Here is a 14,536-nt window from a genome sequence, read left to right as displayed (position 1 = left end):
TAACAATTAAACTTAAGAGGCAGTAGCTTTTGTTATTCTCTTGATTATTATTATTCTTTCAATATCGTGTGTTAATTCCTAATGCCTTATTTTAAACATATAGATGTAGAGCAGCTGACTTCTCTCCATAGTTTAGTCATGTTTGAACCTTCCATTTTCTGATCACAGGTAGCTGTGAGTTGGCAAGGAATTGCTGGGGGCTTTTGAGCAAGTGTGCCATGTATCCAAATGAGTGATGCTGCTATTTTCTGATTTTTTTTTTTTTGAATAATTTCTCCAAGTCCAACAACTATTTGCTTGCAAAAGTGCCTTACAAGTTCCAGTGCGAGGATAACTTTGTTCTTCTCCAGAGGGTTGTTGTCCAGGAGCTACTTGCTCCTGACTCACAGCATGTTCTTGTCCTCATGACCTGCTGGAAAGCCTGCCTGTAGAGCTTGTGCATAGCTGTGTGGCTGCTGCTGGCTTTTTAAGTCGTGGAGAAAAATAGTACAGATTTGTGATAATATGGAGGTACAATGCCATGTAAGTCTTGCAGTAAAAGTGCTACCAGATTCAGATGTGTGTCTTGAGTGTCTTAAATTAAGGGTCGGCTGTGCACATGATTTCCCCGTTTTGGCATTGTATGATCCTAACAGTGGTGTCTTAACTGCATGTCTTAAAGATTGCTGCCTTAAAGCAATGCAGCTGAAATAACCTAACTTCAGATGGTAAGAAGGGAGTGTTGACTGATCTTGCTGCTGCCTGACTAGAAAGATGTTACTGATGTGAATACTAGTACTCAATTTCCAGCAGACAGTAGCTGATGTTCAACTATTTGTGGTTAGTAACATACATAAGCATGCTATTAAGTTGCTTTTCTAATCTGTATGTATTTAAAAAAAAAAAAGTACGAACTACATGTATTTAGATAAAACACGGTGTGTGTGTTTATACCTCTCTCATAGATCTCTAGAATAGAAAACATCAACCATTTGAGTGAACTGAGAGTGTTAAACCTCGCCAGAAACCTTCTGTCCATTGTAGAAAATCTCAACGGACTGGATTCACTCACGGAGCTCAACCTTCGTCATAATCAAGTCTCTGCTATAGTAAGAAACAAAGCATCTTTCTCTTTTCCTCCCTCTCTCACCTTCCCTTCGTTCTTTCCTTCCTTTCTTCCAGGATTACACTATTGCTATTACTTATTGAAAGTATATCAGCATTTTAAGTTTGTCAAAGCTTAGATTATCCCATACTCTTCTGCTTGTGGTATTTTCTTGCAATGCTTGATTTTACAACTTGAAGGAGGAAATAACAGTTTGGTTTTTGCTGCAGTTTTGTGCAAATGCGATCAGTTGTGGTGATAAGTCTTGGTAGATCTTGATGGTTCTCCTGGACAAAAATATTCTGACCTTTTTTGGTTCTAACATACAAATTCAAGGACTCTTCTTCCATACAGGTTTGTTTCTTGAAACAGATTGTAATTTCTGTAGCTCAGCTAAGCAGTGCTTCAGAAGATGATGTTCTATTTAAGAATGTAATTTATTTGGGGTATAATTTAAAATATAAATGATTTAATTCTAGTTTTGGTGGTGGTTTGTGGGCTTTTTTTTTTTTTTCCCCTCTCCTTTGTTTTTTTGCTTTCCTTTTAATTGGATGGAATGATACATAGCAATGTATCAGATCAGGTGGGGGGGAGGGAGAACTGAAGATTTGATTTGTAGCTGGAATCAAGGTGATGAGCTCTGTGCCGCTTCATTGTGCTGTGGGTAATGGTTTGATGTCCACTGATCACAAGCTGGAGTATGTTCCTTTGTAGGATAAGGAGACACACAGTTAACTGATGGTTTTTGGTCTACAGTCTGAGTGGTAAATGAATCACTGCAAACTGTGCTGTCTGGCCATTGTGGATTTTTATTACATAAATAAACTTCAGTCGTGCTTGATGTGTTTCCTCTTAGCAAAATTTTGAGCTATTTTAAGGTTTTCTACAAAGTTCTATTATGCATTGAATTCATGATTACTCATTCTGAAAACATGCTCCTTTTTATAAAATTATAAAGGTGACAGAGTCCTTCAGATTATTCTTGTTTAGAGCAGCTACTGCTGCTAGGTAGTGCTGATTGCACTGCAGCATTGCACTTCAACAACCTTATTGCTGCATAGTCTTTTTTTTTTTTTTTTAAACACCATATTTATCCTGCTGCTTAAATGCTGAGACAGCACCTTGGCTTCTTTCCCAAAAGCTTGTTCAGAAACCAGCAGCAGCCTCATCCTCTTTCCTTTAATATCATTTGCTTTGCAAGTGATGCAGCTTGTTCTGCAGAGTAGATATCTGCACTGAAACACTCCCTTGCAGTCTGCATTAGGGAGAAATGGATCTGCACGTTCGACAGAAATCAATGTTGCAGCAAGTTTATAGTATATAGAAATGCAAGTATTGCACCAGGCAAAGTAGAAAGGTTCAAAAGATGTTATCCTTCAGCTACTGAATTTATGCCTCTATCTTTCCTTTTAGAAAGATGTGGATACTTTGCCCTGTCTCCAGCGTCTGTTCCTCAGCTTCAACAATATATCTAGGTAAGGGGAATTAATACTCAGTTTCCTATAAGTAATTTGAAGCATCCTCTTGGAGCTGTATTTCATTAAAATTTAAACTCGATGAATGCAGGTTGTGGTTTTTATTTTTCCTATGTATGAGTATAATTAAGCCATTGTGCATTTTCTACTTTCAACATATTTAAACTTATTTTAACCATCTGCATTTGAGTGGGGATCCTCCTTCAAAACTTAGATTTTGAACTTAAATATGACCATTTTCTTTCTGATGATGCTGAAAATTAGAAGTAGTTCTGTAATTATATTGTTTTACTGTTAAACTACATATCTGGTAAAGCAACATCACTGTGTTTATAGAGTTATACAAACTGCTGAGTCAGATTCTGCTCATGAGGATTAGGTAAGATCATGCTTTTCTTTTTCTTGTTCATATGTGAATCAGGTTTGAAGGGTATATTCCTGGTGCTTTCTATTTCAAATCAGAGGGCAGAAACAGAATCACTGAACTTTCAAAGCAGAGTCTATTGTTTCAAGTAACTAAGTGCATTTTGGTATAAAGAAAAGTTAGTCTACAACATATTTTGTATTTGTGTTTTTGTACTGGTGCCAATGTTAAAATAAGCAATGATAGCAGTACAGGCACACTTGTTTTGATTTTATCTCCAGTCAGGTATATGCTTACTTTTACCCTTTAATCATTACCAGCCTTCTTTGCTGCTTAGAAGCAAATAATTTAATTTTAGACAGGGAAAGATGCCTCATGTTCTAATTACTGAAAATAGCATGCTATTCTTGTGGTACCCGTTTTCTCTGTAAAATGTTATACTTAATATGAGCTTTTATTATAAGAGCTACTTGAATATTTTAATTTGACCTGCATCATGTTTTCTGTAGACAGTTCCAACCTACTTGTATGCGTTCTTTAGGCTTTTAAGGTACCAATGCAGTGGATATCCCTAAATACTCCCGGGGTTTAAGTATTTAAACAGAATTAGAGATGAGCTTGCAGGAACAGTTAGTATGTTCTTCCCTTAACTGACCCCCTTGTTTCGGTTTTTGCTTTTTTTTTTAGCTTGACATAATAAAGAGTTAGCATTTTGCTTTGCTTATATAATTTCTGGCCTTGGAATGTGCCTTTTGTTTCTGTTTTCTGAAAAATGTCTTAGCCTGGCAAGAACAATGAGGGGACTGCAGTATCTGGCTCCTGTGCCACGAGGGAGCATCACTGCAGTCAGTGGAATTTCTGTATGCTTTATGTACTTGGTACATTTCACACAGCTTTCCTACGTTGCTGTTTGTGTGCATTCTTTGACTACATTTCTTGAACTGCATGTAATTGGTAGCTTACTTATTAATACTTTCTCACTTATTCATTGGGGTTTCAGCTGAACTGTTGATAAATTTAGTGTTGGCTGTCATGAAAGCTGGAGATAATTCAAATACTTGTGCAAATATCTATTTAGGTTTAACTTTTAGTTACATTAGATATAAAAATAAAATCTTACTGTCAGACAGACTACTGTAATATCTATCTATGTTTGTGGGCAGCTGTGTGAATTGAATGAATCTGGTTAACTCTTTAACAGTCTTAACAAAATACTTATATATATTTATGTGTGTAGATCTAGATATATTGCTTGTAGCTTTTGTTTGTGGGTGTTTTTTTTTCTTGTAGAAAAGACATTCCATTGGATTCGGCAGTTCTGGAAGCTAAAAAAACCTCTTCAGTTCTCCATTTTTAAATATGTAGTAGATATATCTCCCACAGGAAAAAGGGTTAAATATAAGATTATATTAATGACCCACCTGTGTATATAGTACTTGACTTAATACTGTTAAATTGATTGGAAGTGAACGCAACCATAATAGCAGTGAATTGCTGTGCTGCCTCTGAACCTTACTACAACCCTTCTAAATGCTTGAGTATTTTTTCCTGGGCTTATTTACCTGGGCTTATTAGGTACCATATGGTAATTGTAAAATTGTATTTTCTAGGAACAGCTGTGCTTATACAACTGATTCTTGGTGTAGACAATCAGTTACGCAGATATTCTAATTGATTTATCCAATGTGTGGAGAACCTCCAGGTGGAAACCATTCTTTAATTGTAGGAACAAAATATGTATTTTCACCATTAAAGTGTTTTCCAGGTCAGTGCCAGGTTGGTTCTTAAATTCAGTGAAGTATGTTATATGGCCATGTGGGAAAACAGCTTCCCAGCTCAAAGAGCTTATAATTGTTTTTCTTCAATTGATTACTGAGTTGGAAACCTGAGGGAAGGGATGTTCTTAACCTAACCAAAGCAGGAAAAAAATTACTTCCCTCAGTGAAATGAGGAATGTTGAATGAAAACATTATAAATACATTGTTAAATATTTGAATGAAAGCAATACAACAAGAATGAAAGGCTGGCTGTGGTAAGATCTGTTTTCATCAGTAGCGTAGTGATTAGGGACATGGAAAAACAGGGTTTTCTATTTTGAATGTTTTTTGAATGTGCAATTCTATCTTTAGGTGTTCTGACAGACTATAGCAGGTGTGTGGGGTAGCAAGTCTGCCTTCTCCAGAGCTCTTTGCAGAATGTGCTTGATCATCGATGCATTACTGATGGAAACATACAGGGAAGGAGCAGCTGTCTTCCCCAATAAGCAGGCTCTATTAGAAGACCAGTGCTGCTTTGTCCTGTTTGCACCTACTAGATGTCTAAATATGAATGCGTACATTGGGGGGAGGTTGAGCATACACCTCCAGAATACTGTGCTGCTTAGTCTGAGCCATGTTCTTATATAAGGCAGAAAAAGTGGGTTTGTATCAGCTCTGACAGGGAAGAGTTGAATGTAGTGCTCATAACCTTTGTGCACACTCAAACTGATAACTTGGTGAATCTGAAAACATTGTGAGGAAATATTTTTGGTAAGTTAGCCCAAATTCACTTTTTTTTATTTTTGGTGGCACTGAAACTGCTATTTTAGCAGAGATAAATTCATCTGGGAAGAAAGAAGGAAACAAAAGTGCTGGTTGGATGGGACTTGAGGAGGAGGACTTTTGGGAAAAGCAGCAGACATTCCACTCAGGGAGATGGTTGACCGAGTCGGTCTGACATGGCATCATCCACAGTTGTTTTGTGTTACTTGAGCAGGTCACAGACTCTTTTACTGTGAACAGAGGCTGGAGAGAGCACTGCCAGCAGCCTCTCATTCCCACAGAGTGGTCACCACTTGACACTGTCTGCATGCTGGGAAGCAGGCAGATGTTCAGTAGTAAAGTGAGTAACTCACTTGGCTTTAAAGCTTCATACGCTTTTGGATTGGGCTTCCAGTGCAATAAGTGTAGCATATCAAGTTTTTGAAGTTGAATTCCTGAAGCTCTAGTTTTGTTACGTGTGCTTGCAAATATATAAAAAGGTAGATCTTTTGCACAACTGTTTTGCACTAAAATCAAGCTGCTAATTAAGGGAGTTAAAAGCATGATGAAGCAGGCACGCCTTAGCTGTTGAATGAATGTTCTGATGTGCTGAGAAATTCAAAGCACAGCAGGTTTTTGAGTGGAAGGTTTAAAAAACAATAACAAACTTCCAACTTTCTTTTCAAATTTAAGTAATTCTCTGCTTAGGAACACTGTTTATTTGGGTCAGCTGCTCTCTTTGCACCTTTCATCTTTAGTAAAAGGAACAAGATAGCGGCTGTACGTGTCTAAATACATTTTACATAGGCCAGTTATTTTTGCCAGGAAACTGTCTAGTGTCTTAAAAAACCAACTTGCTGGTGTCTGTGGACTGTAGAGTTCGGTAGAACTCGGAACAATATTTTAAAGATATGATGCTTTCACAGCTTTTCTTTCAGCATTTAATGACGTTGCAAACACCCAGGATCATTCTTGGGGTTTTTGTACTTGTCTTTTTTTCTTGCATTTTGTGTTGTCTTCATGCTGGTTTTAATGGCTAAGATGTGTGTTACTTTTCATAGGCATCTTATTTTACTGGTGCTTTTTTCTTTTTGAGTAAAGGTAAACATTAATATTGATTCTATCCTTAAGAAATAAAATCCTCCATCTCTTAATTATTCATATTCTGTGGCATTAAAACTTTAAACTTTTTTGGTTACAGTTTTGAGGATATTCTGTGCCTTGCTGATTCCTCATCTTTGTCAGATATCACCCTTGATGGCAATCCAATAGCTCAGGAGACATGGTACAAACACACTGTTCTCCATCATATGATGCAGCTCCGACAGCTAGATATGAAGAGAATCACAGTAAGAAATTTATGTTTTCATCAAATTTACTGGTTTCTTAAATTTAGGAGTGAAATGTAGGGCTTTGTGTGTATATATAGGGAAAAAATAGTAACTTAGTGGTTTCACTAATTCACTGTTCAATTTAATTGAATGGTCCATAGACATTCTGATATTTAAAACTTCTTTCATTTTGTGCAGTGCTGTGTGAGGGTTTGCTTCTTTATTTCATTTATAACATGTTTAAAATAAACATTTAAACTTGTCATTAGTAGATACTGTGTGACCAATTGCCAAGTAACATGAGAAACTGCAGAACATTTTGTTAGAACTCTGTGTCATCTTTACTGGTTTGATGTATACCTGAAAAATATTCCTTCCAATGAAAACAGTATTCTGTTTACACTGAAACTGGCATTACCTATATTCTTTCATCGAAAAATTCTACTTTGTCTGCCATTCCAAGGAAACCTGGTGATCACACTGTACCTGCTTTTCTCCTTTCCATGCCTAACCTTCTCTCCCCTTTCATTTTTGAATCTATTGGTAAAGTTCAAGTAACCTTGATAAAGAAAGAGAGGACATGAAGGCATCTAGGTTCCTTCAGACTTCTTGAAAATACACAGTGAGGTAGAGGATGAAGGGCAAACACTGCAGGGGGCTTACCATTAAGACATCCATTTTCTTTCCTAGTGTAAGAGTACTCATGCTAATTCTTCTTTGTCTGCTTACAGAAATGCAACCACAACCTTTTTATAACATAAACCCAACAGCAAGACAGTGGCACTAAGGGACGTGATTTAATTCACTGACCTTGGGATGTCAGGTTGATGGTTGGACATGGTGATCTTGCTGGTCTTTTCCAACCCAAATGAGTTTATAATTCTGTAACAAATGTAACCTGCTTAACAAGCAGTGGTATTGGCATTATCTTTTCTGACCAGGTGCTGATACATATGCCTTATTTTAAATGCTCATTTGCTTTGTACGGCTGCATTAAAAAATGTGGCTATTGTTTTACCATATATCCACTTGACCTGTAGCCAATACACTGCAAATATGAAATAGAGCTGATTATGATGTAAGGTTAAACAAGTACGTGGAAAACATGAATTCTAAAAATGAACTGCTTTGGACATGGGAGTTTCACCAACAGTATCTAAACTACTACTTCCCCCCCCCAGGAATTCGTTAAGTAGGTTTCTTTTTTATGCTGTATATTAGCTAATTGCTTTGCTTTTCAAAAGAATGCTTTCTCAGTATTATTTCAGAAACATGAGTCAAAATGCCTTTTTTCTTCTTCTCCTACTTGAGAAGAGACAGATCCTGTAGAAGTCGGTGATGGCAAACCTGTAGGAAAAGCTCTAATCCCTTTGTAGACTGTATAGGATCCATGTGGGAAAAGGCTATTAGAAATGCACAACCTTGGGAAAAACTTAATCTGAGTTCACACCTTGTTAAACATAAGAGGATCAACCCATAAGACAAAAAGCCATAGAAAACCAGGCTTCAGCAGTTGTGCTGCTCATAAAACTACTTGTAAAAAAAGTGTGGTTTGCATCCTTTTTATTTGCCTTCTGGTTTTTGAGCCTGAAGAAAATGTTTTTAAATCTTTTATCAATATAGATGGTGTTGTAAGCTTTTTCCAATAAAAACTGTGTTACCCAGATAATCATAGGACTTAGGAATCTTTCTGTTATTACTGTTTTTAAAGAAAAATAACAAGTAGCATGAGGTTTGTGATTAAATTAGGCAATTGACAATGCTGAACCCAGTTATTCTGCCTAGTAATGCAGCATGCTGTTACTATGCACTACATTAAATGGAAGCTGGTGGGTAGTGGGCATGCAGTATTGGGTGCATGGTTTTTCTCACTTGGTTAGTATGCCTAAGGTAATACATTTGTAGGATCTTTCATTCATTTGCCTGAAGTGCATCCAGACTGTTTTGGACTTAAATATTGCTTTGTCTGGCACAGAACTGAGAGCTGGGTGTTCTGTCAAAGTATTCTTCCCTAACTGTTTCAGAAGTTCCTCTTCTCGACAAATGGGAATTACACAATTCTTATTCTTTTATCTTTCCTTTTGCTTGCTGGCTTCACTGGGACAAGAAAATAATTCTAAGAAAGAATAAAACATAAATGATGTTTTCAAAAGCTTGTTAGGAGGCTTTGAAGCTGGCTTTTAAGAGAACATTCTCTTTAGTGCCAGGCATTTTCCATAGAATCCTCTGCTAAACGTGGACATCTGAGGAAGAATTCTAGTGGCAACAGCCTTGGGAGACTGTTGGGAAACACAGCTGCTGCAAGTATCAGATACTCTGGAATTGCAGCTAATTGTTCTAGTATTCTTAAAGTGGAGAATTTCTTTAATTCAGGGAATTCTGTCATACTGTTACAATTTATGAATCATTTTCCCATGAGGAAATTGGTGTTTGAGCTATCTCATTACTAAGCAGTTTTGAAAACAAATTTTAAGCTCTTAAACCAGTAAGGCACCGACCGAAGAAATCATTGCACAGGTAGCTAAGCTCCACTGACAAGTCAGGGCTTTACATATCTGAAAAAAAAAAGTGTGTATGTGTGCGTGTGTATGTATGTATATATGTATGTATGTATACATTTATTTGTTGTCTACACTAGAAGATAAACTCCAGCTTGAGAAACCTATCCACTTCATATTATGCATCTAAAGTACCAACTTATGGGAATCTTTTGCTGTGTGGAAGATGTAATAACAGCAACACAATAGTCTGCCTTCTGCAAGTCTCAGTGGAACGAAATTGTGTGAGTAGTAATAGTGCAGCAATGAAGAAGAACATGTGCATTTCAAGTGTACTCTGTTCAGGATCCTTGACAGCATTTGCTGTGAGTTATCCCTTGAATGGATGCTGGCTGGTAATGAGAAGTTTGGCCCGAGTCAGTGTCATTGTTAAGGGAGAGCTGATGGGCGGCAGGGGGAGCTATCGCCATGACCAAGCTGCAGGCAATTGCGTTGCAGGGTAATAGTTTTAATATGTTTTATTTTTTTGGCATTCGGTCACTGCTGCAACTTCACGCTGAAAACGTAAATCTGTGTCCTCAAAATCTCATTAATGGCTTATGGATTGCAGAAAGCAAGACTTGTGCTGGGTGGGTGCTTGAAGATGACTCCCTAGCCATTTAGTAAGTGGAGAACTAATAAATGGAGGTGATTGCGCTAGAAAAAAGAACATCCAACTCTGTAATGATCTGGCACCTTCACCTTCTAGAAGAACATCCCCCCCAGCATGGAGCTTAGAGATTTGGTTTCTTCTGTGGTCATAGGATTAACAGGCTTCTTAGTGTGATGACACTTTCTTTCCTGGCAGGCTACTGCGGTAGGAACCTTGACTTCTTCCACAGATGCCCAGCATGCTTGTCTGAACCATTCAGCAGGCTTTTAAGTTTTTCTAAGGTGTACCTTAGAAAATCCTTAGGAAATCCTTTATCAGTAGTGGGTCCTGACAGTCTGGAATTAGAATTTAGGAAAGAGTGCAAAAGGATACTTGGCAAGTTTTGGAGGATGACAGCTGTCAGCAGCTCATTAACTACTTAAAGATTCATTATTGTTAGCCTAACAATTTATTTTGAACACATAAAAAGAGAAGATGGAGAAGATAGGATTTAAAATAGCTTTAGTTCATCTGGCAACTATCAAAAAGGCACAAAGTTATGGATGAAAGCAGCTGAATAATGAGGGGAAACAAAGGGAAGTGGAGAAGGAAAGAATTTCCAAAGATGTGGAGCTAAAAGGGAAGAGTGGGTGATAATGAAACTGAGTTGTAGCAGGCTTATTAAAGGCTTTGTTTTATAGCTGCCTGAGTTTTGTTTGTTCTTCAGTGTGTTTTTTCTTCAAGATTGATTGCATGTGTTCTGTAAGATTAATCAAGAAACATATATAGACTCGACTTGTATAAAAAGTGGATTTGGCCTTTGAACTTCATTCAGATGTTTTCTCCATCATTCTACCTTTTCAAATACTGAGAAAGAACTAGTTGTTTGGGGAGGTTGGTTTGTGTTTTTTTCTGTGTTATTTGTTGTTGTTTGTTTTATTTCTTTGAGCTCACTTCTTTTGTACAACTATACAAAAGATGTAGTGCTTTTTAAATGTCTCAAATTATGATAGACTTTTGATAAAGAAGAAAATCTGAACAGCATTTGCATTGGTTCATCTCAGTACAAAGAACAAGACTTGGGAAAGTACTGGACAGACTTGAATGTGGGCGGCAGACCTTCATGGCTGGCAGATGGGGTCATAAAATGTGGATTTGATGCTGAATTAAGTGAAGGCTTTGGAGTAGAAGATAGGGTGGTAAGGGACATTTGTGGAAGCTGCAAGAATTGCATTAGGAAAGTTTGTGGATATTTGCCTTAACCTGAATTCGTTCTGACAGAAGGTGAAATCATAAGGCACATTTTTTACAGATTAGTGTCACTTTATTGTTCAGCTTTCACCTTCTCCTGTGCTAAAGGTAACAGTGACTCAGGTAGTCTGAAGCTGAGCATATGGTGACTGGCCAGCTGCTTCCTGCCAAATAGGATGGATGATACCTGCTCCCAGTCCCTTGGTGGGAAAACTGGTTTACATTTTTCTTCTTACTGCTTTTTATATAATCAAACATTGGAGGAAAGAAAGAACAACTTTCATTTCAGAGTTCTAAACATACTTAAAGTTACTTAATGTGTTCGATGTGTTCAGAAGTTGTTAGAAAAGATGAGATCAGAATCAAGAAAACTGAAAGCTAAAAATCAAATTTTAATCCCCTTTTGATTGAACTTTACAGTAATCCCCTATTTAGGAAGAACTGAAAAGTCCAGGAGCAGATGAGTCTGCCAACAGAACTATCCTTCAGAAAGCTAGAGGCCTTCTAGGGTGGAAGAGTGTAAAATAAATAGAAATAAAATAATAAATTAGGGTTTTCAATTTGTGTTCTAGGGAGGTTGTTGCCTGAGGCTGAGTAAGAAAAGTGTATTTTACCCAAAGCCCTTTTCCTTAATTTGTATTAAGGTAGGCCTCTTGTTAATGTATGTATGTTAGGCTGAAGTCGTAGGACAGTTCTGAAGTTCAGCGGCCTTACAGACTGATGTCAAAATGTGTGATGTGTCATTAGTCTTCAGGGCTAGTGTGCAGGTAGGTTCACATACCAGGTGTGCTTACTAGTTTATTTATGTATATATTGTTATAATAAATGGAAATTATTTTCTTAAGCATGTATTAATGATGTTAAGTGTCAAGTTACTTCTCTAGTTTGTCTTCCAGTAGGACACTGATCCATGTGCTTAGGGGTTCTTATAGTGCTGTAACCATAGTACGTTTGAATTGTATCAGAACTTTGTCATATCAGTATCTTCCTGTTCATCTCTGTTTATTGATGTTCTTCACTTATAACTTTTTGGAAGGTGGAAGTGAAAAGCCTGGGACAGGAGCTCTCTATTTTGATGGAAACCAAAACACTTCATGTTCTTGGAAGATACATTAATAGAAACACCCAAATGGCATATGAAGTAAATGAAAATAAATTTAAGTATGCTTACTAAATATTTTTGTTGGAAGAACTCTACGCTTTTTACTTCATAGGGAACATTTCTTTTGTTACTTGGAAAATGCGTGTTCTAAAAATACTGTGCTGTGAGAATGTTTAGACTTCTGTAAACAGAGAACATTCAACCTAATATGGTTGTATTGCAGTACTGAATTAAATATCTCCTGGACCAGGAGAATTTAATATCTTCAATCGTATGACTTCCATTATTCAGGAGGAAATGACATTCTTCTTGAACGTGAACAGGCAGTAATACTGACAAGAAATAATATTCGTGTAGTACAGTTAATTTTGAAAATATTCTTCTGAAGTTCTGATGTTGAATGAGGAATAACTAACCTTTCTAAGACATACATAATGATAAAATTATTGTTTTGGCATAAATTGAGAAACGTCCACTCATCCTGTGCACCTTCTTACCAAGAAACATGCTAATCATAAAAAATACTGTCCTATTTGAAAACGTTTGTTAGTGTTTTACTGATCATATACTTAATGTTTTTTTCTTTTTTTGAAGAGCCAGACAAATACAATTATAAATAGATTCATCTTCAGTAGTTCCATCTAGTAGATAACTTTTTTGTATTTCTTGATTTATTTGTAGAAACATTTTTTGTTTTACCGTTAAAATATTTAATTCTTATGCATACATACATAGTTTTTAAATGCCAACATAATGAAACTTATTCATAATATTAATTCATTTCTGAAACTGTAATTCATAGCTTTGTAAAATTGTAATATTTTTTTTTGTCTTCTAGGAAGAGGAAAGACGCATGGCATCTGTTGCAGCTAGGAAAGAAGAAGAAAGGAAGCGTGAAAGTCATAAACAGAGCTTGCTTAAGGTATTTAATGTGGCTGTTCTAACTAAAATGAGATAAATCCACCATAAATTATTTACAATGTTACCTAATATTTTTAATCTAGTTCTTAATTATCCCAGATATCCCATACCTCTATTAAAATTTTTTACAGCTTAAACACTTTACCCTACAGTTGAAGTTCTTCATTCAGCTATTCAAATTACCTAATAACCAAAACACAAACCAACCAACCAAACAAAAAACCAGTTGAATATGTGAGGATGGTGCTCCATGTAAAAAGATAGCAAACTTCATTTTCCCAAATACAGAAGTAAAGTAAAACCAAGAGTGAAGGACTTTTTGGTGATTTCAGGTCCCTGGAATACGGTCATGAGTGCTCTGATGCCACATAGTGTTTTTCCTTTGTTCTTTCCTGTTGAGGTGATTCCTCTTTGTAGAGGGAGCTAAGCAGTTAGCAGAGCAGCAGCTAGGCTCCAGTTGTCTTTTTCAGAGGAGCACTTATGTACTGTACTAACGTGGTTGGTTAGTGCTTGTTCACATGAGATGGAATAGATAGATCCCACAGGGGAGACAAGGGCACACTCCAGAACCCTTGTGCAGGCTGGTGACTAAATGACTGACTGCTAGCAGGAAACCGAAGTTCAAGGATACAAGACTGTCAGCATTCCTTTTGTTGCATTAATTTGTTCCCAAATCATTTCCTATTAATAAAGGTGCCTTAAAACCTTCTTTGTTCAATAATGGTTATACAAATTGCTCTCCTGATGTAGCAAGTGGGGAGGAGGGTGGGAGGACAAGGTGGGGAAATCATGCATCCATACTGTGAAGTTGTCTAAAATTGTCCCTTATGAAGGGAATTAGACTACGTCAGTTGCATGAGTCTGTAAGAAGTGTAGCAAATTTACATAACTCTGAAAATAAAAACATTGTTATCAACAGATTAGAAGATGTTTAAGCATAAACTGAGTGGGGAAAAAAAGAATTGCGTCTAGAGCTGTGCCAGATCAACAAAGTAGTCTTAGTGGTTATTTTGTTGGTTGTTTTTTTGTTAGTAATTGTTAGGTAGTGGTTTTTGTTTATTTTTTTTTAATAGAGCTTTGTATTGGGAAATAATGGCTTATCTGAAATCTATTCCAGTTTGACATTTTGATTCCTGGTCTCAGTAAGAGAAAGAAATGGGAAATTAGGAAATAATAATTATACATAATGCTTTATGCTGTTGACAACCTAATTGGAAGGAAGTTTGTGTTTGTTTGTAGTGCATGTTCTTAACCACTGATGTAATGTTTTCTTGTAGTTGAGAGATTGTTTGCTTTGGTGGCACAGATTTCTCAATGCACCTTGCCAGTGAAAACTTCCCATAGAGGAAAAAACATGTTT

The 14,536-nt window shown here is 36.7% G+C and overlaps 1 protein-coding gene across 4 annotated transcripts in view; it reads left to right on the top strand.

Annotated features, from left to right (window-relative positions):
- The window catches only part of LRRC49 (leucine rich repeat containing 49), a 40,960-nt gene that overhangs the window by 11,425 nt on the left and 14,999 nt on the right, over window positions 1-14,536 (top strand). For all 4 annotated transcript variants that reach the window (XM_042824560.1, XM_042824563.1, XM_042824564.1 and 1 more), the window contains 4 exons: window positions 945-1,088; window positions 2,498-2,559; window positions 6,644-6,791; window positions 13,094-13,177. In XM_042824560.1, the coding sequence (XP_042680494.1) occupies window positions 945-1,088; window positions 2,498-2,559; window positions 6,644-6,791; window positions 13,094-13,177 (438 nt within the window). The remainder of the gene's footprint in view (window positions 1-944; window positions 1,089-2,497; window positions 2,560-6,643; window positions 6,792-13,093; window positions 13,178-14,536) is intronic.

Source organism: Centrocercus urophasianus, unplaced genomic scaffold, assembly GCF_019232065.1.
Source record: "Centrocercus urophasianus isolate 14NV4802_14NV808 unplaced genomic scaffold, USGS_Curo_1.0 seq_23, whole genome shotgun sequence".
Classification (NCBI taxonomy): Eukaryota; Metazoa; Chordata; class Aves; order Galliformes; family Phasianidae; genus Centrocercus; species Centrocercus urophasianus.
Note: the sequence above shows the minus strand (reverse complement) of the source record. Positions and strands in the feature narration are given on the sequence as shown.